The 27,856-nt window shown below is 44.8% G+C and overlaps 1 protein-coding gene across 1 annotated transcript; it reads right to left on the bottom strand.

Annotated features, from left to right (window-relative positions):
* Positions 1 to 323: 323 nt before the first annotated feature.
* On the bottom strand, positions 324 to 24,223 carry LOC105903372 (microtubule-associated protein tau-like). The gene is made up of 22 exons (XM_042703296.1): positions 23,702 to 24,223; positions 23,109 to 23,315; positions 21,065 to 21,226; positions 20,193 to 20,297; positions 19,582 to 19,686; positions 19,386 to 19,490; positions 18,641 to 18,745; positions 18,445 to 18,549; positions 17,748 to 17,834; positions 16,813 to 16,845; positions 15,138 to 16,094; positions 14,297 to 14,331; positions 13,225 to 13,288; positions 12,926 to 12,961; positions 12,343 to 12,614; positions 10,546 to 10,638; positions 10,174 to 10,266; positions 9,161 to 9,253; positions 7,932 to 8,024; positions 6,978 to 7,070; positions 4,219 to 4,317; positions 324 to 1,595 (listed from the first exon to the last, which is right to left on the bottom strand). The coding sequence occupies exons 2-22, from the start codon at positions 23,296 to 23,298 to the stop codon at positions 1,398 to 1,400; spliced, it is 3,123 nt and encodes a 1,040-aa protein (XP_042559230.1). The 5' UTR covers positions 23,299 to 23,315; positions 23,702 to 24,223; the 3' UTR covers positions 324 to 1,397.
* Between the last annotated feature and the right edge of the window lie 3,633 nt (positions 24,224 to 27,856).

Genomic DNA, 27,856 nt, shown 5'->3' with positions numbered 1-27,856 from the left:
GTATTTTTTTTGTAGCACTGTAGTAGCTGCACAGGTAGATGTGTCGACAGGGTTAATGCTGAAGATTAATACCATTGTGTTTTTTTGTATTTCCCCATTGCATATGGATATGAAACACTAAAAGTTGCCACTTTTAGACAAAAAATCAAACCAATAAGAGAGGCATTTTACAATGAAGCACTTACAAAAAAAAAGAAAGGAAAAAAAAAACCTTAATAAATAAAAATCTGCCAGCAGGCACAGTCGTAAAGTTTCATATCAAATACATGTCATAGCCACAGCATATTACAAGAAACAAAAGTGCTCAACAGACATTTGTTTTCTCTACACCAAGCACTCTGGGTCTCAGTTATGTTTTGTTTGTTTTTTTTGTCCTTGTTTTCTTATGCAGGAGATAGTAAGACGAAATTACCTCACTGTTCTGAATCTCTGATCATCTTGAATAGACATCAACAAGGTCTCACCAACATTTACCAATTACTGATACCCTGTAACTGTGTTTTAATTTGTAACTTCGGCTTAATATCTTAAAGGGATAACACAAAGTAGCCTAGTCCTCAAACGCTGCAATATAATGCTGCCATTTTGTGTGTGCCTCTTGTTAGACTAAGTATCTATCTAGAATCGGTGCCATAAGCCTCATAGTTAAACAATTCCCCAAATAACCTCAAACCTCATATGTAATATCGGAATAATCAGGTGTCCTCTCTTTCCCCACGGTTATGCGTCCCTTTCTGTTATATATTCACACCACAAGTAAATTCTGTTGAATATGCCACTTCAGATCATCCCAAGAACATCTCCACAACAACAACATCTCAAAGAAAAGGCTGACAGTGTAAAACTCTACAGGGCCTAGAAAATGGACATCTATGCCATAAAAATGCAGTGGTAAGATATGTGGCTACAAAGGGATCTCGAGGAAAATGATCCCTTCTGAATCTCTCTGAATCTTTTTTTTTGTATAATTTTACATTATTTCCTATAATAACTCAATGACCAATTCCCACAGTCAGTGAAAAGGAAGTGGAAAAAACAAAGTTTGATCTTTTAAGATGTGAACATGAGGATTAGAACACTTTCATTGGTCGTCATGTAAATACCAAAGGTTAAGAAAAATCAACAGTGAGAGCCGAGGGCTACGCGGTAAGAAATCTCAGAACTACAGTGTTTTTTTCTCTTTTTTAATCCCCACGTGAGAAAGGGATGATGGGTAACATCAGAGAGGACTTTCTTTTTTTCTCTTTTTTTCGCTATTCTACCGGAACGTTGCTGTAGAGCAGGGAGTTGAGATCCTTGGTTGACAACTTGTCACGTTTGTGTATGTGTGTGAGAGAGAGAATGTGTATGTGTGTGAGAGAGACAGAATGTGTATCTGTGTGGTTGTGGCTATGTGATCACAAACCCTGCTTGGCAAGGGATTCCGACACCTGGTCGGCCAGGGTGGAGAGCTGTGGCGAGTCGGCCATGTTGATGCTACCGGATGAGGAAACGTGGCTGAGGTCGTTGGGCGATTCATCCAGGGAGACTATCTCGGCGCCGTGGTCGGTGCGGGCCTTCGCCGTCTCGCGGAAGGTCAGCTTGTGCGACTCAATCTGGTGAGAGAAGGCAAAATCAACACCATAATGGGTTACACTGCCTAGGGCAGATGGAGCTCGAGTTCTGTTTGACTCTTTGCTGGAAACCAAAAGAGTGTGCTTGAAAGATTTATGATGATGTTTTTATAATACCCTTGGGCTAAAGTGCTCCTGATTTATCAGGACAACCTCTAAAGGTTAGTGTGCTAGTACCAGTGGAACTACTTAGTTCTACTCAATACCCTTTGAGGAAAAGTTCTTTGGAGAAGCCTATGAAATATGACCTTTTATTTTGAGCTGCTGCTAGACTGGTAGTTCCCTTGAGGGGTCTAAACTAATGACCCTTTTAAGACTACAGATAATGCTTTGAAGGATTCTATTGGAATTATTTGGAAGGAATGTCCAAAAACATTCTCGTGTGTGTGTGTGTGTGTGTGTGTGTGTGTGTGTGTGTGTGTGTGTGTGTGAGTGTGTGTGTATATACATTTGTGACCAGTAAACCAGGAAAAATATGTGATAAATATGTGACCTGTAAACCATCATTTGAGTAGCAAAAAAGTAATCATGGACATTCCCACTGTCTCTTTGGTGCTCTCTTGTGGCAAGCCACTATTTCCAACCTTGACAATGTACCTCTTGAATTGAATCCAACACGTTGACACATTTGTAAAACACTCCCCGCTACTTTCTATTCTACGTGTCATACTTACTGGAGTCCTCGATCATTATCTGGGGGTTGCTGAGAATCGTGGGTTCAGGGGACAGGCTGAGGCTGGTGGATGACAGGGCAGGGGAGTCACTGGGGTCCAGGCCGAGCAAGTCCCCGTTTTCGGGGGTGCTTGCTTTGGTACTGCCCACACTCTCCCTCCCCTTCTCTCTCTAGCATGAAGGGGGCCCAGGGTCGGTGGTTGGTTGGGTGGGTGAGGAGGGGGGGTCACGTGAACAACATGGAGTGTCATGTTTGAACAAAACAAACAGAAGATGGAAACAAAAAATGAAATGGGTGAAACCAAGAGCGAAATGAAAAGAAACTTAAAAAAAAAAGAAACTTAGGATGATGACAGTTATCAAATCTTAAAACTTAGGAGGATGATAGTTATCAAATCTTAAAACTTAGGAGGATGATAGTTATCAAATCTTAAAATCAAATGAACATTGCTGCCGTATGGGGCAGCACATAAATGACATTGCAAATCCGTGTTGTAAGACATACTGAAAACATGGAGAAGTAAAAATAATGGCATGATTGGCTTTCAGTAGAGAAGCGGTGTGTCACTTCTGAGCAAGCCTGAAGACGGAGCGGGTGAGAATAGAGGAGAAGAGCGGAGATGGAAGGAAAGCAAACGCCTAGCAGCAGAGAGAGGAGGGGAAGGACTGCACAGTCCCACAGCCAGTGTGTGTGTGTGTGTACACGTGTGTGTGTGTGTGTGTATGTGTGTGCGTGTATGTATGTACACGTGTGTGTGTGTGTGTGTGTGATTGTGTGTGATTGTGTGTGTGTGTGTGTGTGTGTGTGTATGTACACGTGTGTGTGTGTGTGGGGGGGGTATATAGACGTGTGTGTGTGTGTGTGTGTGTGTGTGTGTGTGTGTGTGTGTGTGTGTGTGTGTGTGTATGTGTGTGAAATCATGTATGAGCATGTATGACTACCTGATTACAGCACACAAACATGTAAGCCCCATGCCTGAACTTCATGCAAGGTCAAAGTTCAGGGATTTGCTGGTAGTGCATCACTACTTGAGCACTACCTCACAGTGGCCTTTTAAGCACACAGATGCTAGGCTATTATAGCGTCAAGAAGCAGGGCATGACATATAATCTAGAAGCTGCTGAGCCACAGTATCCCAGAAGAGAAGGCTTATCACTCTGCCATGAAATCCATTTAACAGTCCCTACAGGATTTTGTGATCTTACGTTTTCACAAATTTCATGCAAATTCAAGGGTTTTCCGTGTTGTAATATTCTCTTATTAACGCAATATTTCTGCAAAAAATGTTAACCTCAATTTTTGAGATTTCCCACAAAGTCTCCCGTAAATTCAGTTACTTTGGCCATGGCAGTCACAACCAACCCTCACAAGATCCTGGTGGGACTGATTTAAGCAAACAGGGAAATGTCATATGTAAGGGATAATGTATAGGCTTCCAGTCATTCTTGAAAAAAATGCCATATAAACATTACAGAACCTTACATACCATATAGTCTATTAGAGAAGAAGCATTTGTGTCTCTAAACCATGTGTGGTGTTGAAGGTTAGAGTGGTCTTCGCTGGTTTCATATAATATTTCAATACACAATATCAATATTTTTCAATACTCATGTGCGCATGAGAGTGAAGAGTTTGGGACTGCAAGTAGCATCCCTGGGTGACTGTTAGTAAGAATACCAGTGGATGTGGATTGAAAAGGAGCCTTGTTCTATTTCAGAAGCCTTATTCTATTTCAGTTTTTTGTAAACCTTGTATGCATAAAATCACAGTTTCCATGGTTGCATGTGGTATATATTCTGCTCTGACAGCGGACATACACAGCACTTCCTAGAAGTTCATTTGAAAACAGAAAAACAGTGGTCTTAAACCAAGAAGTTTGGTGTATGGTTTTGTTTTCTTTGTGTGTGTGTGTGTGTGGACATATTCTCTCACCCTCCTCGATCCTCCTCCTGGCCTGTGGTTCATGTTGTCCTTAGAGCCGCACTTTGCCTGCACGTTGCTCAAATCAATCTTCTTGTGGACAATTTGAACCTGGACACAACAAAACAGCAGAGGACATATTTTTTTTCACCAACACGGTAATGGTTGCATGGAGTCCAAATCGTTAGGAACTGACAGGGTGAACACAGAGAGCATGCTGGGAAAGCACATCTTGTCTGTAGAACCTACTCAGTCAAACAGACGGAACACTAAAACCCATGGGGTCATACCCAACTCTCTATGAAGTAGAGAAGCTTCCGGAGCATACTAAAGGCAGTCTAGAACGTACTATACAGCAGGACAAACTCAGTGGGTAATCAGTGATTAGTGCATTTCCACTGCACATTCTAAGTGTGTTTTCAAACAACAAGGCTATAACAAACTGCATTGATTCATTGATTTTTTTTAAGGGTCTCTGTTACCACCTGATCCAGTGTGTTAGAAGGTGTTGAGGGGGAACTGTCCCTGTTAATAAATCACACAAGTAAGCAGGCAGTTATACTGACTACAGCAAACGAAATGCTTCACTCGCATCATGACACGCCACTTCCAAGCCTTCCATAAATGCAAGTATGCATGCTTACTCTCTATCCTAATGATTGTGGAGTGGCCACACGACTAATGGACCCTGGCACTGTTGGGGTGCGCACTAAAAGCATTTACACACTCTTCGATCGCAAGGCAATGTGCCCTCTGGGGAATGGGGGTGGGGGGCTGATATGGAGAGGCTTTTAATGCCTTCATCGACTAGTGCTTCAGGCCCTGGAGGCGCTGTTTCGGCACACCTCAGTGTAGAGGCCATCTGCCCTGTTGTTTCGCACGTCCTAATGAAATAATTTCAAGTCGACGCCGACTCACAGCGCAGTGCCACCACAACAACCGTGACGTGCGAAAAAAAGCGTGTGGCCTTTCGGATCTTACCCACCCGTAACCCCAAGCCCCCCCCCCCCCCCCCCCTCCCCCCACAACACCCCTGATCCCACCACCACCACCACCACCAACACCACCACCACACCCAGCCGTCCAACCCCAACCCTGGGTGACCTCATCGCCGACAGCAACAGCCGTCCGGGGGCCTCTGTCAGCGCCTTACGGACACAAAGGTCTCAGTATCTCTCTTCTGTGAGGTCATCCTTCTGCTGGGGCCCCAACTGTTGGGCTACAAAAGGCAGCGAGCGAGCGAGCCAGCGGTGGCCCGAGGACAACAGCAGCTCTGTTCAGGGCTGGAGAGACTGCAAACAAACGGGTGTCCTCCGGTTGAAGTTGAAGGACTCTAATACAGGGCAGTGAATTAGGTTTTTATGAAAGTGGTGAGGACACTTCTGAGAAACTGCTGCTGATGACACATACTGTACATCTAGACACCGATTGAAATATTTTTTTCCCCTGTTAATTCACTTCCTAGTTTTGGGATACGTTATGTGCAGTGATTCAAAATGGATGCCATAGCCAGTGAGCAGACACACTCGTTTATTTATTGTGTTTTAGGGGATAGTCTTAGAGTATTAGCATGATCTATGTAAATATTGCCGTTAAAAAGGAAGACATATTGGTAAAGAGTTTCACCACCTTGGGGTGGGTAAAGAGCAAGGATGGAAGGGGATAGTTAGTGCTAACATGGTGTGGACTGAGGTCAGTATCTTCAGGGCTGCTGAGGGAGGAAAAGGATTGGGATATTTGAAGCAGTACTGGTGAGGAAATAAAAAATGTTTAATAACTCAAGGAGGAACCAATGCTGCCAATGCACTGAGTTCCTCCCACAGTTACTCACATTTCCACCTCCAGGCACATGTCTGATATTGTCTTTGGAGCCACATTTTGACTGGACATTACTAAAGTCCAACTTCTCATCAAATATCTGTACCTGTAAAAGGCGGGGAACAGATTAGCTCTCTTTGAACGTTGAACCACAAGGGCCAAGCCAGAGCACAAATACAACCTCACTGGACAACACTTTCGGTTTTCCTAATGCAACACATATAAATGATTGGTGTCTGGTCCATTGAAGAAGATGATAGGTATTTTAACAACTAGTAGCAAGTCTTTGAGGGGAAATGACTGAGCAAACAAGGAAGAGTCCACCACTCTGGGATGGAGGGGGGAATCCATTTCTGTCGACTGAGAGGACTGAACACTCAGATAGGGAGAGACCACCTCTCTGAGACAGAGGGGAGAATCCATCTCTGACTGAGAGGACTGAACACTCAGATAGGGAGAGTCCACCTCTGAGGTGGATGGGGGAATCCATTTCTGTCGACTGAGAGGACTGAACACTCAGATAGGGAGAGACCACTTCTCTGAGACAGAGGGGAGAATCCATCTCTGACTGAGAGGACTGAACAGTCAGGCGGTTGGGCTTTGATGTTTCAGGTAATATAAGGCCACAGACACAACATGCTAGCTTTTGTTAGACAGATCCACTTACCCATGTCTATTTTTCACACCACAGGCAAAACATGTCTTGACGGCACATGTTTTGGAGGGAATTATGGGAGTTTGGAGACTTCCAGGAAGTGACACAGGAGGAGACGTCACACTGCACCACTGACTTGAGGATTAGGAATTTAGGAGTTCTCATGCAGTAGGTTTACTTTGCTACAATGTTAGGTGTTTTGGTAGAGGAGTATTTGGAAGGCGTGCGTTAGTTGCTTCTGGTGGAGAGGGGCAACACAGGACAAGGACTAAAGGGGGATCCAGCTACCGTTACTCACATTTCCACCTCCTGCCACATGCTTGATATTGTCTTTGGATCCACACCTAGACTGCACACTAGTTAAGTCCAACTTCTGCTCAACAATTTGAACCTGAAAGATTGCAGGGGATGTTGTGAGGGGAAGGAGAGAATTACACTTCAAGAGAAGCAAACGGCTGACAAGGATCACAAAACCAGAGAGAGAGAGAGAGCGAGTGCGAGAGAGAGAGAGAGCGAGTGAGAAACAAGAAGCCAGTGTTCACTACTGTGATCCATCACAAACACACAGAAGGTTTAGCCTGGGTTACACCCCTGGGTGTTTCACTGGATGCTGAGCATCTGTTAAGGACATTTCTGTTCTTCATGCAGCACTTGGTGCAGTGTAGGTCCAACAGGTATGTTTAAGGAGAGTGGCCATAAGGGCTGATAAAATAGGGCAATGACTCCAGAAATAACCAAGAAGAAAAGGTCATGCTGTAGTTACTCTGTACGTTTGCCACACCATTTCTATATGAAAATTGAATACACTAGCTAGTCTGGGGATAATTACATAGAAGTGCAATGATTCAGTGTAAATATCATCCATAGCTAGCATGGAAATTAGCTCATTTTTTTTACATTTGTGGGGTAAATGATTTTTGGATTACCACTGTGTTGTTAAATATTTCACTAGAATTATTATTTCACTATTTCAGAATTAATAATTATTTAGAAAGACATTTCTAGATTTCTAAAGCTGAATAGTCAGCGGCTTATCTGATAAGCACAGCAATAGAGGAGAGCTTGGATACAATGGGAGGGAGAGAGTGGGGTGCGAAGTGCTCAGTTCAGGTGGGTCTGAACTGTGGTATAGTGAAGACACTCAACCAAGAGATGTGATATTTGGAGTACGTCTGGTGAGGGAATTGCGAATGGGCATAACTCGAGGAAGAACCAAGACCGGAAGCATTGAGTTCATCCCAAAGTTACTCACATTTCCACCTCCCGGTACATGTCTCATATTGACTTTGGAGCCGCACTTTGACTGGACATTACTGAAGTCCATCTTCTTATCAAGAACTTGTACCTGTAAGAGCAAAGAAATATAAAGAAAGAGAGAACAATTATCTTCTTAAACATTTTTTTTTTAAAAACGTGTCAAAGCAAACAAAAAATTAAAATATTGGGAGAAGGAAAGGCCCTTCAAGACCCGGCACATGTTTGATATTGTTTTTGGAGCCACACCTAGACTGGACATTACTAAAGTCCACCTTCTCATGCAATATCTGTACCTGTAAAAGGTAGGGGAACAGGTGAGTTCTCTTGAGGTCGACAAAAGCAGCATTGGCTAACGCAGGGACCAATGACGAGAGCATTTTCACTGAAGCCACTGAGGAGATGTTACTGTTGTCTAATTACATTACTATTCACTGTAACACGGCAGTCAAGTCTCTCCCTGTAGAAGTGACCTTTCTGAGGGAATATTTCATCCATAGAACTTACAAGCAAGCATCCATGAAGATTTTCCAGTTTTTAATGTCCAGAAATGAATCACGAAATCAGAATAGGGTTCTAATTATTTGAGCCTTTTTCTAGAAGAACCTTCATGTTAGTGTCAAACAGGAACATTTGTGTGAATTTAGAACAGAATTCAGCATAAGAAGAGTCTGACACACTGGAACAAAATGGGTTCCACAAAAGAATTCTGTAAAAAAATGTGAAGAAACATTTTTCTGTTTGTCACCTCTCAATGACTGTGTATTAGTTCACTAAAATAAAATAAATAATGATAATCCACTGGCCAGTCCACAGAGTGCTTTGTCGTACTTCTCAAAAAACTGGCATCACAAATACACAGACCTACTTTGAGAGGATCTGATCATCCAAGCTTCTTGATATAGGCATGCATTGTTTGGAACGCTGCAAACCAGACCATTCCACATTTCCCAGATATTTCCATTTAATTTCCATTTTCCAAACAATATGGACCAACTGCATCTTCATGGAATGGTATTCCAGAGTAGCAAATCCATTACTTGTAGCACCATAGCTATAGAAAGGACCAGAGAGTTTTTTCCTCTTTGTAGTACGTAGCTAACAGCTAACAGCTGGACCTCCTATCAAAAAGTATGTGTGATCACAAGAACCGCCTAAAATGCCATTTACTCCAGACAGAACCAGTTCTAAGAGGTTCTGAGTCCATCCCATAGTTACGTTACTTACTCTGCCACCTCCTGGAGTATGCTTGAGGTTGGCCTTGGAGTCACACCTGGCCTGGACAGCGCTGAAGTCCACCTTCTGATCAAGAATTTGGATCTGATGAGAAGAAGAAGAGGGCCAGAAATAAATCACTGCATTTGAACCACAGAAAACAGGATTTTATGGCAGGACTTTCACTGGATCTCAATAGTGTAAATGTCATGTTTGAACCACCGAAAAACTGGTTTTCATGTCATTTAAAATTCACACTGTCAAGTTATCAGGGGATTTTTTAACTTCTGCCCAAACTTGAAAAAGGCCTTGGCCATCAACAGGGTTAAAATGGTAACGACTCAGACGGTTTCTTCATTCTTCTTTGTTTTATTTGAGTTAAAATACTTCTTTTCAGCAAACACGTCTTTTCAGCTGAAAATTACCATTTACCATTACCGTTACCATTTTAACCCTGTTGATGGCCAAGGCCTTTTTCAAGTTTGGGCAGAAGTTAAAAAATCCCCAGATAACTTGACAGTTGAAAACCAGTAGCATCCCTGGTAGTGGCCAGCAAGTTAAGTCCCCCATTAGCAGTCACCATATGCTTTTTAAACACTCACACTACCTGTGCTTAAGTGACTTGACTTCCTTTATTTCCTGTCATGAGGACCACTTCCTGCTTCACAATTAAAGTTGTATTTTCAAAACAAAAGTCCCTTCCCGGTTACAATCTGACAGCACACACACACACTTTAATACATACTTTGTAAACAAGACCAATGTATTGGTAAGGATTTGACCTGTGATTTGCCACCTGTGCTTAGATTAGATTCTAATTAGATTAGATTCAACTTTATTGTCATTGCACAGAGTACAAGTACTGAGGCAACAAAATGCAGTTAGCATCTAACCAGAAGTGCTCATGATTTCATGAATAGCTCAGAGATCAGAGGGAAAGGCCTCAAACTATGACCTTAAAGGTACAATGAACAGTGAAGCAAAATGAGCAGGTGGTGAGTGGAGTGTGTTCCATAGTTACTCACATTTCCACCTCCTGGCACATGTCTCATATTGGCTTTGGATCCACACTTAGCCTGGACATTAGTGAAGTCCAACTTCTTATCGAGAATTTGCACCTGGAAATGTAGAAATGGTAAGTAACCTTCCCCAACATAGTGAGAGACAGAAAGAGAGAGAGAGAAAGGGAGCGAGTGAGGTTGTGTGAGAGAACGCCAAAAAGGAACAGAAAAGGGGATGGTTAGTGCTCTCGTGCGGATCTAGGCAGTGGTCGTTGGGGAAGGTGAGGCCTGAGCGTGAAAGAGGACGGGGGATATCGGATGCACTCGGTGGGTTGAACAAATGCTCATAACTCAAGGAAGACCGGCAGCATTGAGTTCAACCCCGTAGTTACTCACATTTCCACCTCCCGGTACATGTCTGGCATAGTCTTTGGAGCCGCACTTTGACTGGACATTAGTAAAGTCCAACTTCTGATAAAATATCTGTACCTGCAAAAGGTAGGGGAGAAGAGATAAATTCTCTTGAAACTAACTATGAAAGGGACCCACAAGAGCCCGCGCCTGTGAACGACTAGATGAATACAATTGTAAATGGGCCGCATTCATATAGCGCTTTTCTACTCATTCGCTCACAGCAGAGGCGCAGGGCCGTGCAAGCGTCAACATGCACATTAGGAGGGGTTTGGGGCTCAGTGTCGTGTTCAAGGACACTTAGACACAGGAGGAGTCAGGATAGTGCTAGCAACCTTCCGATTTGCTGAATGACTCCTCTACCTCCTGAACCACTTTTTTTTTTTAACAGAGCAAATTCACCTGTTTTGACTAACAGTTTGCACCTGTGGAAGGGAATGAAGACTGGGATAGCACAGGGGGAGAGAGATAGAAAGAGAAAGATACAGAAAGAGACACATATTTCATACATATACACATATATATAAGGTTGGGAAGGTTACTTTTGAAATGTAACAGGTTACTAGTCAATGAAAATAGATAACTAGTTACCCTGTATGTAATAAGTAATGTAACTTTTAATTATCTCAACAAAGATCTCAACGACGCAAAGATGCAAAGTAACAGAATGAAAAGAATATATTCAGATGTAACCCCTTTGTAACCGCCAACATTTTGATTAGTAACTGTAATTCAATTACATTTCTCAGGAACTGTAACAGATTACAATTAGATTTATTTTTTTATTTAATTACATAACTCTGGTTAATTAACCCAACCCTGGTTATACTGTCTATATACAGAAAATACTTCAAGATAACTGATGAACATTTAATACCACTGAAATATAATATATAGTATAATATAATATATAGTAATATAGATGACAAGTTAATGTAAAGAATAAATGGTTTCGATCATAATACATTCAAAGCTACATTGTTAAGAAACCAAATGAGTGGGCCTACTTCAGTTGGAAAGCAGTCTGTGCTCTGGACTCTATTTACTCACTAAAGCCCCCTTTACACTTTATGACTGAACTACAGCTAACATCCACTTTCACAGCCCTACCCCTACGGCTCCATAGCTCATTGAGGCCAACAGCCACCCAGAAAACCTTCTTTCTAAAACGTAACAAAATGCCTACCTTTACAACAGTAGAAGTGGTTTGAGATAAAAGCAGCTGCTCACTAACTGTGATGTTAAAAGACCCTGTCAGCTACTATGATGTGTTGTGAAGTTAAACTACAAAGAATCTCTTGCTGTTCTAAATAGACAGGAGGCAATGGTTACAGGATGTTGCTATATTGGTGCATAGACTAAACTAACAAGCCTCCTCATGATAGACCCCGTTTATGCTGCTTTCATTACAGGGGCTCTCCCTTTCTCTGAGCCTCACTTCAAAGACTCCTCAGAAGGCAAGACTCATTCAAATGATTCACATATGGACTGAAGAGAGAGAGAGAGAGAGAGAGAGAGAGAGAGAGAGAGAGAGAGAGAGAGAGAGACAGACACAGAGAGAGAGCGAGAGAGAGACAGACAGAGAGAGAGTGAGCGAGAGAGAGAGAGAGAGAGAGAGAGAGAGAGACAGACAGAGACAGACAGAGAGAGAGAGAGCGAGCAAGAGAGAGACAGAGAGAGAGAAAGAGAGAGCGAGAGAGAGACAGACAGAGAAAGAGAGAGAGAGACAGACAGAGAAAGAGAGAGAGAGAGACAGACAGAGAGAGAGAGAAAAGTGTTTACCTGTCCTCCGCCGGGCTGGTGCTTGAGGTTGGCCGTGGAGCCAATCTTGGACTTGACCCCCTTGAGGTCAGGCAGCGGGGCGGCGGCAGCCAGGGGGGCGGGCGAGCGGTTCTTGAGTGAGCCGGGGGATTTGGGTGTGGAGCGGATCACGGCCACCTTCTTAATCTCCTTGCCAGTGGAGGCGGGTGACTTGGTGCCCAGGGCTTTGCTGGCGGGGGATTTGGGGTCGCCGGGGCTGGAGTGCCCACTCACTTCGGGGGTCTTGGGGGAGTCTGATGGAGGTCAAGGGGCACGGTTACACAGGCACAGTGTTGCTAGGGCTCCTCACCAACATAATGTGGAGATACCAACTTACTGTCTATTTAAAAGGTGCCAGTGTCTAAATATCTATGACAGCGAGCTGTATAACAATATAAGACCTATAAAGCAGAGTGGTCTAATTATTCAGTTAAATAAAAAAAAACTTGGCAGTATTAGAATATAGTTTTATAGTATTTTATAAATTATTTTATGTATTTTTATAGTTTATTCTAGTATAGTCTGTAATGTGCTTCTTCACTTTCTTTACATTGGAGTCATTTACCTTTGCCACCTTTGGCAGCAGCAGCTTTGCCATTGACTGAAAACAAGCAGAAAAGCCCATTACATTAATGCACTTTCTGCAGCAAAGTCTCAAAGATTAAGAGCTACGTCAAGGGAATGACACTACTCAAGTACAATCATTGTTTAACGCCCCTGAAGGGGAACCATTCCTGGGTCCTGGGAACTCTGCAGTCAAGTTACTTCAATTAGCTCATATTCCCTGGACTAAGAAGAGCTCAGTAACTATTACAGACAGTTAAACTGGTAGTAGTGATGGGGGTAAAAAGCCAGACTGACTACCCGACTGAGTTGGTGCCATGGCTGGGATCTTAGTGCCTGCAGCATGGGGCCTCGCGCCAGGAGCCTGCAGGCAAGAAAAAGTATCATAATATGCTTCCAGTTTTTGAACCAAAACCACACAAACGACAGAAACATGCAATGTGCTCCTCAGGCAACAGGTACGAGTCAATGGAGTAGAATGAAGAGGAGAGAACGAGGGAGCGGGTGCTTGATTGACAGGTCTACAAGCAGTGGGGTTTGGTTAGTAGGAGTTCAGTCCTTAGGCTAGCATGAGGAGGCATTAGAGAAACTATTTGATAAACTTAAAACACGGGTGCTGTAGACGTGGAGACAGAGCAGGGCAAAAGTGTCTTCCTGTTTCAAGGACTTGTGATTATATATACAACTACACTACTGTCTGCCGTTTATTCACAGTAATGGCTTACCTACACTGAGCAATGTTTGTCGATTTAAAGCCTACGCCGTTATTTTAATGACCATTTAGACACTACCCTATGGTCTTGGCCGTCGTTGCCAAAGGATCCCAATAATAAGGTTGTGATCCCTTTGACTCGTCTTCCCTGTAGGTCAGTACAACATGCGCTTGGATTAGGATCTTTTCCCCCACTGGTTAAGCTGGGGAGCGGTAAGCAGGCGGATGCCGGCACTGCCATACTCACCCTAGGCCTGCTCTCTCTGGGCCCAGAGATGGGGGGCTTGGAGGGGGCTGGGGTGCGCCTGCTAGAGGGAGGGGTCTGGGGTTTCCGTCTGAGGGATTGGGGAACTGCGGAGGGCCTTTTTAGGGAGGATGGTCTAGCTTTGATATGGGGCGGTTGGGTGGTCTTTGTGGCCCGGAGTGGGGGGGGGGGGGGGGGGGGGGGTGAAAGAAAAAGGTGAACATATAAGGGAATGCACATATAGAAGACAAAATCAAAGCTGACAATGGAGAATAATAAGTAGTAGTTGTGGTTGAGTGGGTAGACAGGAGGTTTGTGGAGAGGATGTTTTGTGAATATATTATGAAGGCCAGGAGTGATTTTTTCTATTAGGGATGGCACAGAGAAAATGGACGACACCAGCTGCTGTCACCTACCCGTTTGTCAGCGTCGCTGTCAGCCTTGGGTTGAGCTGTAAGCGAGAGAGGGACACAGTGCGTGCATTTAAAGGGTGAGTTCCGACACACAAAAATGGCAACAGAAACAAATTAAGAATATTACTTGGAATTTGGCATGTTTGACAATTTGGCTTTGCTCTGACTTCACAGATAACAGATTCATCTTGATTATTGAGGGATAAAACTGATCATGTTTAAAATATTAGTCTAAAACCTTAAATATGAGCTTTCACAAAACAACAAATCCATAAAATCTGTGTGTTTGTGTGTGTGTGTGTCTCTGTGTGTGTGTGTGTGTGTGTGTGTGTGTGTGTGTGTGTGTGTGTGTGCACACGTGCATGTAAGCTGAAACAGTGGTGACCCAGTAAACTCCTCTACGATGATGGTGATGTGACTCACACACACACACACACACACACACACACACACACACACACACACACACACACACACACACAAACAGTGCACACATGCGCAGTGACATGCAGACAGGACGTGTGGTGGAAACATGACCAGCAAAACTGGATTAATTCAATCCCAAACTCAGAAAAAAAAAATAACAAGGCTGCAAGACCAAGAGAGATAAGACAGATCTGATGCGAGAGAAAGGCAGAGAGAACACAATAAAAAAAAAAAGCAACTTGGCCTTTGCCATGACCCAGCACTGATTTGCAGGGTCCGGATTAAACAGGGAAGATAGAGTGCTTCACAGCTTAGCGACGCTGTAACAGAAAAAGTGTGGGAAGAAAAAACTGAACGGGACAGAGAGCTTTGACTAAGAAGACGGGACGGGCATTTTAGTGCGCGTAACACAACAGACCTTTGAACTGAGCGACCGGAACGTATGATTTTCTGGCCGGGGAGCTTTGCGACACTCTCTCCAGGAGTGGAGAAGAAGCTCCATTTTCTTTCTTCTCAGAGCCCTTAGCATCACCACCCTTACCGACTGGCATCCCCTTCCCATGAGGGTCACTGGAGTCTGAGTGCAGGGGGCCGGCGGCTGAGTGGAAGCTTTGTCCACCATCATCTCCATGAGGTCTCTGAACCGCATTCTCTCGCTCCGCTGGCCCCAGTGGGGAGGAGTCTGTGCTGGGCGGTGGGGATGGGAAAACGGGACCTTTCCCCTGCAGCTGTTTCCCCAAAGGGCTTCCAGAGTTCCCGTCCAGCTGGGGGGTCCTTCCCAAGCCGGAGCTGGCACTCACCGAGGGACTTCCGGATGGATTAGGTGCTGATCTCCTCTCCCTCTCAGGGGAGATCTGACGTCCCCCATATGCTGCGTTCTGCTCCCCGTAACCAAAGAGCTGGCCCTCGTTGACACCGGAGATGGCGGCGGCGGCGGCGCAGGCACCCCGGAGCTCCTCCACCTCCAGGGGGCGCTGTCTCTCGTCAAACGCCGTCAGGTCCTCCAGGGCGGCGCTGCGCACCAGGAAGGACGAGGGCGGCTCGCTCTCCAGGGAGAGGCTGCGGGCGCGGTCGGGGCTGAGGGAGAGCGGGCGGTGCAGCGGGTGAGCGGGCCCCGCCGGCCAGCTGCTCCTCAACATGTCCTCATCCTCCTCCTCCTCTTCCTCGTCACAGCTTGGAAAGCGCTCCGCGCCAGTCGGACCCCGTTCGCATCCTGGCTCCGCAGCAGAGCTGTGGGTCAAAGGGGCCAGCCTGATCCCTACTCGTGGGGGACAGGCTGAGTCTCTCTCCGTGTGACTCCCTCCTCTCTCCCCAGCTCCAGCGCTACTAAAAGCCATCAGGCCCCCAGCAAGGAGTCCCCGGCCACTGGGATCCTCTGGGTGTTTTCAAAAAGCAGAATCATAATGAAACCCTATCTCGTGTATTACAGAGTGAGGCTGCACAGTGAGGAGGGAGAGAGTCAGCATGTGCAGATCTTTAAGAGTTTAAAACTCTCTGTGGTCCAGTAAAGAAAGAGACACCCCTCCTGTGTCAGTTCCTTTACTGGGTCAGTAGGCAGAAAAAACATCTGGCACATTCTGAGGCTCCACTGACTAGCATTCGACAGGTGCCAATCAAAAGAAAACCCAGAGAAGAAAATAAGGAGATAATGCATCCCTCTGAGAGGTGCACAAACGAACAAACATACCAAGGCAATGCAATGACTTGCTGGCCTTTTTACAACACAAGTACAAGAACTGAAAGCAGCATAAAAAAAAGCATCAATAAAGACAAATGAACAGAAAAAAAAAAATCCCAGTAATGGAAAATCAGGAAGTACGAAAACAAAATGGAGACCAAACTGAATGGATCCATGTTTCTTTGAGATGACAAAAACACACACATGACGATGAAGGTGAGGGTAATTACACTGTGAAGGGGGCATCAGAGGAGTCCATCTTGTGTGATTTGAAATGCCTCTTTTGAGTGGAAAAAATCCCATTCTGTGCCCCGAAACATAATGTAATTAAACCCACTAATGACCAGTTAACCTACTCTAATGTGGTGAGAGTGCACAGTTTTCAGTAGTAGTGGATCTGCATGAAATGATTTACCTGTTGTAGAGGCAGCCATGGTTCCTCCACTTGCTGAAATGGAACACAAAATAGAGATAGTGTATTAGACAAGCCATATGTATACTGACCACAGCACTGCGCAAAGTATCAAAGAGGAAAGCTGAACCCATTCGTCTTTGGATGCACACAAGCAGCTATATTTGCAACTGTATTCTGCATCAAAAGTCTACGCAAAGCACAAAGTGTTCTTTGTACACACACACACACACACACAGCAAAAGCCGAGCAAAGAAAGTGAGGGCAGGTTATCAAACATTCCAGACTATTCTGTCTTTGAATGGGAGCCAGCAACAGCAGGGAAAGAGTGTGCCGTTCATTTTCCGCGACTCACTCCACCCTTGCCTTGTCCATCTAGTAGTCTGAGTATGAGACCAAAAACAAAAGTATCATCAATTTGTCGTGCAAGACTACCTCTTCAGGCAAACTATCCTCTCCTGTTTCAAGGTGAGATGAAGGATATTATTGATTACCAGCACTGTAGTGGTATCAGAGATTAGAAGAAATTCTTTATATTTATATTTATTTATAATATTATTATTTCATTTTAAAATTATGTTTTAATAAATCACAACTGAAAGAAGCCTACAAAAAATACAGTAAGTAAAGGAAAAGGTGTTAGTCCATAAGCCACTTAACTGTCCTCTTAATATGATTTTTTTTTTTATATATTATAACATCAAAGCCATGTGATACACGCCGAGAAGGCAGCAGATTCTGGAAGAAATCTGGCCCTGATTGGACATGGATCAGAGCCAGTTCCTTCCCAGGGTCCACTGCTACGTAAGCAGAAAGTCACACCAACAAAGACATGCAAGTAAGCATTAGACACACAGTAAAGCATTTCAACTCATAGATCATATCCTCAGAAAAGAAACAATAAGAGCAGCAGGTGCGAAGAGCCATACCCTCCTCACCAGAGGGGGCGATCTCAGCTTCAGTGAGCTCAGACACTGACACATGTCCCTCTTCAGCTTCCTCTGATATGGGCTCCTGGGACTCCACTATGAAAGAAATGCTTCATTAGAAGAGAAGTGTTTGTGTGTGTGTGTGTGTGTGTGTGTGTGTGTGTGTGTGTGTGTGTGTGTGTGTGTGTGTGTGCGTATGTGTGTGTGCGTATGTGTGTGTGTGTGTGTGTGTGTGTGTGTGTGTGTGTGTGTGTGTGTGTGTGTGTGTGGGATAGGGATGCATAAAGTGCTGCCACACACACATGTAGTGAACACAAAAGTTTGGTGCTAAAGGGATCTTCTGTTCAGCTGTTGAGGATAGCAAAGCAAGCAAACAGAAATCAAACACTTCCACAACAAACTGAAACTGCAAGGGATGTTAGTATCAGGTCCATTCAAGTAAAAAAAAAATATATATATACTATATAGAATTTGAAAGCAAATTAAGGAGGTAGTCTTTGGCAATTGGCGTTCCAAAAGGAAGTAAATGAAGCCAGGCAACTTTAGTTCCAAACCTGAGTTTACCTTAAAAAGCACAAAGCCCAGTTAAATGTATATTGCACAAGAGCAGAATCTCTGAAAAAATTATCAAGCAAGCCATTCCAAACCCAAGTAAAAAAAATAAAACTCTTGAGAGATAAACCTTGTGTTGGGCGGACAATCGTACCTAGTTCCCCCTCCACACCAGAGAGGGCGTACTCAATCTCAATGATGTCAGACGGGGATGCTAGCTCATACTTTGTCTCTTCTGCTTCTTGCTCTAGATACTCTGCTTCGAAATAAACATCAGTTAACGTCAAACAACCAACAGAACAGACACAGGCTGTAACAGAATAGAACAAGATCCAGGAGGGCACTCATACCGAGTTCCCCCTCCACACCAGAGAGGGCGCTCTGAGTCACGATGACCACAGATGGTGACGCTAGCTCATCTCCTAGCACTTCTCCTGTTGGTGCTGGGTAGTCCGCTGTGGAACAAATGCTTCAGTTAATGAGAAATAAGTGCATGAGGGAAAACCACACAAAGACAGTCAATGATATGCACAAAAAGAAACAAACAAACAAATGATATGATTGATGTGAGGTGTGTGTGTGTGTGTGTGTGTGTGTGTGTGTGTGTGTGTGTGTGTGTGTGTGTGTGCGTGTGTGTGCGTGTGTGTGTGTGTGTGGGATAGGGATGCATAAAGTGCTGCCACACACATTTGTAGAGAACACAAAAGTTTGGTGCTAAAGGGATCTTCTGTTTAGCTGTTGAGGATAGCAAGGAAAGCAACGAGAAAGCAAATCCCCAAACACTTCCACAACAAACTGAAACTGCAAGGAATATTAGTATCAGAAACAAAAGTACATTCAAATTTAAAAATAAATTTGAATTTGAAAGCAAATTAAGGAGGTAATCTTTGGCAATTGGCATTCCAATAAAATTAAATAAAGCCAAGCAACTTTAGTTCCAAACCTGAGTTTACCTTAAAAAGCACAAAGCCCAGTTAAATGTATATTGCACAAGAGCAGAATCTCTGAAAAAAATATCAAGCAAGCCATTCCAAACCCAAGTAAAAAAAATAAAACTCTTGAGAGATAAACCTTGTGTTGGCCGGACAATCGTACCTAGTTCCCCCTCCACACCAGAGAGGGCGTACTCAATCTCAATGATGTCAGACGGGGATGCTAGCTCATACTTTGTCTCTTCTGCTTCTTGCTCTAGATACTCTGCTTCGAAATAAACCTCAGTTAACGTCAAACAACCAACAGAACAGACACAGGCTGTAACAGAATAGAACAAGATCCAGGAGGGCACTCATACCGAGTTCCCCCTCCACACCAGAGAGGGCGCTCTGAGTCACGATGACCACAGATGGTGACGCTAGCTCATCTCCTAGCACTTCTCCTGTTGGTGCTGGGTAGTCCGCTGTGGAACAAATGCTTCAGTTAATGAGAAATAAGTGCATGAGGGAAAACCACACAAAAACAGTCAATGATATGCACAAAAAGAAACAAACAAACAAATGATATGATTAATGCAAAAATATTAGTACCCATAACAACACAAATCAAAGTCAAAGTCAAAATTAGTTTGAGAAGGCGTCATTACCAACACTAGACTGCGCATCCACCAAAGAGGCAAGACAACAGAGGCACACACACACATAAGGCAACACACTTGGGATACACACACTATAGGAAATAAACACAATAGTTGAAGGAAATCACACCGTGCAAGCTGTGAGAAAGAGGCTGAAACAAAGTCCAAATCACACAAGCCATAAACAATAACAGAGAACATGTTTCTAAACACAGCATAAATGTTGGTTTTGCAGTCAGAAAGTAGGCTAATTTCAAGCAAAATAATGATATAGAGCACGTCTGCCAGTCAAGCTTAAATGCCAAGCTGTTGCCAAGGGAAAGGCCTCATACCAGCAGGCACCTCCAGGCCAGAGGGGGCGCTCTGAGCTTCCTTTAGCTGAGAGACAGGCTCAGTCCCATCCTTTTTCTTCTCTGACACAGGCTCCTCAGACTCCACTGCCAGCCAATTGTTTGAGGTAGAGACAAAGTGCACAGGGGTGAGCATCCATTAGGTGCTTCACATAAGCCAGTCAAACCTTTAGTGGACCAATATATATTAAACCTCATGATATAAGGAAGGTGGTTATAATGGGGGAGAAGGGCGCAGATAGCTACAGGATGAGCAGAGAAATGCCTGAGTTAAAATGATGGCTTGCGTAAGCACTGAGACTTTCTGCAAGAGGCTTATGTAACTTGCTTCCTGTGTCATCATGACCTCATTCATTCCCTCAACTGGCCTCAGTGAGAGGCAGTGTGTCCATGCCTCACCACACCCAGAGTAAAATTGCACTTCATTTTGTAAACACTGATGGATCCACATTAGACCGAGAAGAGCTGAACTAGACCTGATTTGAAGCACATACTTTTTTATGTTGATAGACATATTTCAACCACAGAGCTTTTCACAATTTGATCGCTTCACAATATCAGTTTGACAATTACAATGTTTAGTGCTGACAGTAGATTCAGGACAACATTCTCACTCTCAAAAACGGTCTCTAAAGGAACATATGGAGGCAGGTCTAATTACTATGTACTGCAGCATACCAAACTATCTGTCAAAACTACCTTACTCTATGCACTTTACCCAGCCAGAACTACTGCTACTATCTATCTATCTATCTATCTATCTATCTATCTATCTATCTATCTATCTATCTCTCTATCTCTCTATCTATCTATCACCACATCACATCTATCTACTGTCTTCACAGCGTACTCACTGTCGTCTGTGATGTCGACACACATGCCGTTCGTTTCTGGAGGTGGGTGCGAGCAGTTTTTGACGAGCAGTTTCCACTGGATGTGGGGTGTGAGAGAGAGGGCGAAGGGGGGAAACGTGTGCACTAGTGAGGGTTGCAGACTGGGGAACGCTAGGCTGCGCACTACCAGGCCGGAGAGAGAGAGAGAGAGAGAGAGAGAGAGAGGGGGGATGCGTGCGGAGGAGAGAGGTCACGGAGGGATGAAGAGACAGCATTATGGCACGTCCCTCTGCATGCCAATGGGCACAAGACAACGGCCGCCATTGTGTAGAGTTGGCACCGAGTCTAGGGGTCCGCTCTGTCAGTACCACAACTCGGATTATCCCCCACCCCCATTTTATACACACCCCCCCCCCCCCCCCCCCCCGACCAACCCCCACTCTACCCCAAAACCCACAACAGACTGAGAGCCTCAGTAGTACCACCCACCCCACCCCCCCCCGCCCCACACAAAGACTGTATTGGGTCTATTTCAGTCCTACGGCCATTTCCTCCTTGCTCATATTTGGGGAGAATATTGTCAGACTGGACGTTAACCTCTCCCGTGGGATATTACAGAAGTATGTGTCAAATGTTCCAGTTATAGAACACAAAAACATGGTGGCCTCTGGGAGACTCTTTGTTTTTGGGGTGAGAATGAATAAATTCCCCATTTTGGAGCTGTGAGCAACCACCACCCATTTGAAATAAACTGCCTAGCAGCCTGCCCGAACATAGAACGGTTTTGAAAACGCTGACGAGAAGACTCACTGCAAGAACATTCACTACCCAGGAATATATCTGTAAGCCTCAGTGTTGTCTAGGAGGTCTAATCTAGCTCTGTGTAGTTCATCAGCGTTCTTCAGTGTTCTCCAGGCTCTCGAGGACACACTGAGAGAAAGAGTGAATCTTTTCAGAGGGACCTAAAAGTGACCAGCTGAATGGAATAGAGACACAGCAATGTCCTCCCCCTCCCCCTTACCCCCTATCCTCTTTACAGTCATCTATTGACCGAAAAGAAAATCATTTAAACCATTTAACAATCGCTGACAGATCCCAGCGGTCTATTTAAGCGACAGCGACTGTCCTTGAAAGCTGGCCTTGTTCACGGGACCTGAATTGGTACCACGAGTACATCCAGAGGCCCAGTGTTGGGATGGGTTTGAGCGGACCAGGACGGGCCAGCCGGCCGTGTGAGTGGTGGGCTGACCCAGATGCCTGGATTACGGCGCAAAGAGTGCAGCAGCAAAGCCTGGATTGAGCGCAACGCAGCCCAGTCGAGCATGTTGTATTTGCTTTACGTAAAGGGATTAAAACAAAAACGCCACTGGCCGTAGTGTTCTCACGCAGTCAGTGAGAGAGGGGGGAAAAGAACAAATATAATAATAGAACACATGGAATTAAAGGCTTGCGGTGTGGCTCTTTCGCACGTGATTGTCTCCAACAGTTGAAGGATTCTCAATGGAATGGAGGTTATTCTTCCAGCATCTAGCAACAATGAATGTGTAAAGGTATGCGTGACAATTACGGGTTAATTAGGACAGATTGTTTCCATCTGTTCGTTTTAAGGGCCTTGAAATTTAACAAGCTGACAAGTCATCTGACAAGTCCGTCAGTTACGGTGTGATATCTCAGTTGTTCCTGTTCATTCCTTGAGCACCTCGTGAACAATCGTCCAATTGGACTGACCCCATGTATAAGAATGCAGATCTCTAGGGAGGCTGTTATCAAAAGCTTTGAACTGGTAGCTGAATCATATTTTTAATACATTTATTTGATATGCAAGCACTGCTCTGAGAACCCAAGGTCATCATGTATGTGAGCAGAACATTTGAACCTACTAAATTACCTTCTAAATTAGCATTCTACCATTCCTCTATCTTAAGGCATTTCAGGGGGAAATAGCAGTGGTCCTCTTTGTGCCCTACCCCTCCCCCAAAGCCTGCCTTTTCCTGAGGGGTAATCTAAGCTTCCGCCAGATTGGCTGAGACCTACTTAGGTTTCTGCGGCATGCCAATACACTCACCTTTCATTGGACAATCCCCTGGTCCCATATGGCCCACGGCGACCCCGTTCTCCTTATGGAACTGGTTGCCATGGTGATGGTCATTGATGGTCATACCGGTGAGGGAGGTTGCCATGGTATCCGAGGAGTTGTACTGAAGCCCGTGGCTGTTCGGTGAAGAACTCAGTAAGTTCTGGTGCTGCTGGTCCATAGCAATTCCACTAAAGGCTATGAAAAGAAAAGAAAGAAAGAAAAAGAAAGAAAAAAAGACAGACTCTGTTAGAGAGCGAAAGAAAAGAGAGACATCCTCAGAACAATAGGAAAGAGAGTCGTATTGTTCAAGCAGCGATATGAATCAAATAAAACAATGCCTCCTCCCCCGACTAAAAAAAGAAACCATTAACTAGGAATAGTGGAGACAGGTTATGAGGCAAACGTGTTGAGTTCCACTCCACTGTAAGTTCACTAAAGATTGAAAAACAAAACCAGAAAAGCAACCAAAAAGCAATTCAAGATGAAGAAACTTCCACAATTTCTAAAAACAGACCTATTCCAAACCTACTCAAGGTAATACCAGATCCACAAAACACTACATCCAAGAAGGTTTCACCCACTTGCTTTTGTCAGGCACCACGCAGCTAAATCAACAATCGCTCACATTAAAGAACGGACGTCCCTCTTCCGCCCCTTTGCACGCCCGACCGTCACCAGCTAAATGTAAACAGGAACGATTGCACCGGTGAGAACCTGGTTATTTATAATCCCAAACATGAGGACCGGGGCATTGAGTTACAGCCATGCCGACCAAAAATAGTAAGAGTTTCAGTGAGTGACTTTCTGCTCCTGCATGACCATGCACCTCACGTATCCACTTCCTAAAGGGCTTGTGTGGCCATCTCGTTGAAATGATCAGTCAAGAGGGATTTCAAGCACATACACTGGCATAATACCTCGTGCAAGTGATAGCACTTTGCTAACACACAAGTAGCCGCAGTCCACCAAGAGCACTCAATGATCATTTCACACAGGAGCTACACTGAAGGCACCATTATGCCATTGCTACTGTCAGTCACATGTCGACGAGTCACCTCCATGATCAGCACCGCATAAAGGGCCCGACATGTATGTCTTTATGTGCACGCTATAAAAAGGCTTTATGTCGCACTGTCCCTTTAACATGAGTCTGATATAACATTAGACCTTACTGTGTTGGAGCTCAGTTGACCTGTGTCACCGTGAAGGTCCCTCACACACAGAGGAGGGTTCGGAGCGCACTGCGGAGTGAACTGCGGAGTGCAGACTTATGAGCGCTCATCAGTACATCTGCAGTGAGGTGTCTCCCACGTCCCTTTGTGCAACTGGGTTGCCATTAACCCTTTGCTCACTCGTTCATGACAGCTGAGCTAGTACATGTCTCGTTTCAATGACTTCAGTGATGGCCAAGGTACAATCTATGGTCTCGGCTCCAATTCTGGGCTGCAACCAATCTCCCTCTTTAACAACTGATTTCTCACGGCTTCTCAGGGAGAAACAAAGAGTGATCGGGAGTGTCAGGTGTATGAGTTCAGGAACAAAATTAAAGGTCTTTGCAGGAACGAAAAAATACCTACATCAGTGCAACCTGAATTACCACTCACCAATTACAAAAATGTCAGGCAGTCAGTACTGTTCATTTTTTTCCCCGTCTTACGCATGAATGCACATGCACACCTCATGAATGCACTCACACCCCTCAGATGGGTGGAACGATGCACGCAAAGGCACACCCACACACCTTAGGCTGATGATAAGTGTTTTTGTCGTTTAAACGTTCTCTTCTGCCTCCTCATCGGCCTCTCCCTGTACCCCCCCCCCCCCCCCCCCCCCCCACACACACCTACGCAACGGAGCAGACCTTTCCAAGCCTGGGCTTGTACCTCCACACAGCTGTCGAAGTTGGTGCTCATTCCTCTGCTAACCAGAATATTTTCCTAGGGTGGAGTCCTTCTTCCCTTCAGCCTGTTCTGTCCTCAAACTGTTGCGGTGTCGGACGCAGAGAATCCCTTGGCAGGCTTGCTACTTGCTCGAGCAGTGCCGACTGTACCTGAGTGCCATTCTTTGACGTTCACTTTGTGGATTCCCTGACTCTGGCCTATGTGACACAACAGCTCAGTGATGCCCAACGTGAGCCCCAGACACAGGCAAGCCTCAGGTCCTCGTGGGACCCTAGATTAGTTGACCTTTCATCGGGTGCAATCTGTGCCCTCCATCCCCTGGCACAGCAGGCATCCATGAGGACGGCTCTAAGCTCTAAGCAATTTTGTGTTTACCAAACATGCAGGCTTATGTTTTCTGTTTGACTGGATGATATGTAAGATGGGAAATATGCATAATATTCATATGATTGTTATTATTATTTTATACTGTTATAACATATTGCACAGAATATTGGAGATGGAGCCCTGTCATCCTAACATCATGCCATCGTGGCTGCCACTCCCTAAGAGTAGGGCACAGACTGACAGTTGGGCACACCCGCCTGGCACTGGGCACCCATTTATCCTAGAGAAGAAATCCCTTTCAATTTGATTCAGTGTTTAGTTAAATGTACCCTTCCTGAAACAGACCAACCCTGAAAGAGAATAAGTTGGTACAATCCTGTAGGCCTAGAGTGTGTTTTAATTTTCATGATTCAGCTTTCCCAAAAAGAACCCTTAACTATTCTCATCTCACAAAAAGAAAATTCTATTCTATTCTATATATTCTTTATTCTATTGAGCTACAGAGACTAGAATATGTTTTAAAATATACCTATGTCTGACAGATACCTTCCACTATTGACAGCAAGGGAGAGACAACGCAGGTCACTGAGCACACTGTTTCACAGCGTTGCACAATCCACAGTGCTCTGGAAGCTTCCACTGCCGTGTGGGAAAACTCTCACCTGGTTTATGTGCCGCCTCAGCACACAAGTCCTCCTGCACACAGATGGTGTGTTTACACAGACTCCATCGTCTCCCTCTCTTTCTCTCTCTCTCTTTCTCTTCCTACTGTGGCAGGCAGAGCTACATCCGCTATCCATTAGCAGCTGCTCATGATCTTGCCTACTCATCCACGTGTGCAGTAGTAATGCATCTCTTACATGACATTTGACCTGTCGTGCGTGCAACATCTGATCATGTTTCGGGCAGACAAGGATGCGGATGCGGATGCAAGCACTGACATCATCCTGAATCACAGTGAATATCATGCATTTATATTAATAACGTGTCACTGGTATCATATGCTCAGTCAGCATATAGCCCAGTCTATATTATCATATATTTCTGCAGTTCTCCACACGCCTTTGTGTACATTTCTGTGACAACGCCCAAAGTCTAACTGTCATGTAATACATCAAACAAAGGACATCCTGGTGCTAAAGCAAATCTAAACCAGACAGACGGTCGCCTAATATCAGTGTCCAACATGGTAATTACAGGAATAATGGCACACCAAATTCTAGCCGATCTAGCCATATAAGGGGAGCTAGAGATTTGTTACAATTTGCCAGTTGAAAAAATGTGCTCGTGTCGTTAAATTTTAATGAATTAAATTCATGATGTCTGCAGGGGACTAAGGCCAACTTCAAAGCCATTCGAACGTTAGCCTATGGACGTCTCCTCTCGACGCTGGCACCCAACCAATCAGAGTGACCCCGGGGAGGGTGTCTCTGGGGACGGTTCACCTGCTGAGGGGGATGCGAGTAAAGACTCCAGACAGTTGTGTGTGAGTGTGTGTGTGTGTGTGTGTGTGTGTGTGTGTGTGTGTGTGTGTGTGTGTGTGTGTGAGTGTGTGTGTGTGTGTGTGTGTGTGTGTGTGTGTGTGTGTGTGTGTGTGTGTGTGTGTGTGTGTGTGTGTGTGTGAGCTTGGGTTTTCACTAGGGGAAGTAAAAAGAAATAAGGGGAAAAAGGGAAAAGAAAGAGAAGAGAAAGCCCAAGCTGGTGCAGTCAGCCCCCTTTGGTGTGTGTGTGTGTGTGTAAGTGTGTGTGTGTGTGTGTGTGTGTGTGACAGTGTGTGTGTGTGTGTGTGTGTGTGTGTGTGTGTGTGTGTAAGTGTGTTTGTGTGTGTGTGTGTGTGAGCCCCCTTTGGTGAGTGTGGGGGGAATGTGGACTTGGCCGTGTTCCTTGGCTGTTGTGCTTCTTTTTTTTTCTCCTTCAATAAACCCACCAGCGCAGGAGCACATGAGGGGGCTGGAGAGGCCGACTGACGTGGGGGGAGGGACCGTGCATACGCACACAAAGACACAAAGAGCGTGATCAACGCGGATGTTTACACCGCACCAGGGACACCCGGACAAAGATACCCCAGCATGGCTACCCCTAACACCAACGCAATGGGCCTCAGAGTCTGAGTGATGGTGCTGATTTAATAGGCTTTGACTGGGAAGGTGGAAGCCTTACATTCCTCAGTCTGGTGGCTAGGGTGAGGTGACCAGGTCCTGGTGCAAAAGCCTTATATGGTGCTATTTACCATGAATCAGTCCTTGGAAAGGTAAGGTTTCACCCAACTGTATTTGCCTGGTATTTATTAAAAAACAAAGACTTTTCTGTCCCTTGTCTTGACTGCATGAGCTATCACCACTCTTGACTCTTAGGTACAATTATAAGCACGTAACAACATTAATTATGAAGCGCTGATGGTACAATTTCAGCTTGTGGGGATGTGCAGTAAGAACAAATAACCATCAGTGGCAATTTGTGTGTAGGGTGAAACAGCCACACAACATGCCCCCCCCCCCTTCCCTTTTG

Source organism: Clupea harengus, chromosome 23, assembly GCF_900700415.2.
Source record: "Clupea harengus chromosome 23, Ch_v2.0.2, whole genome shotgun sequence".
Lineage (NCBI taxonomy): Eukaryota > Metazoa > Chordata > Actinopteri > Clupeiformes > Clupeidae > Clupea > Clupea harengus.
Note: the sequence above shows the minus strand (reverse complement) of the source record. Positions and strands in the feature narration are given on the sequence as shown.

Excerpts from the sequence above, each read along its gene's own strand:
- LOC105903372 (XM_042703296.1), bottom strand. The coding sequence starts at position 23,298 with ATGGACCAGCAGCACCAGAACTTACTGAGTTCTTCACCGAACAGCCAC. Across the intron at positions 13,289-14,296 it reads ACAGCGACGCTGACAAACGG|GCTCCTGGCGCGAGGCCCCA; the intron begins GTAGGTGACAGC and ends TCTTGCCTGCAG. Across the intron at positions 12,962-13,224 it reads CATGGCACCAACTCAGTCGG|TCAATGGCAAAGCTGCTGCT; the intron begins GTAGTCAGTCTG and ends GCTTGTTTTCAG.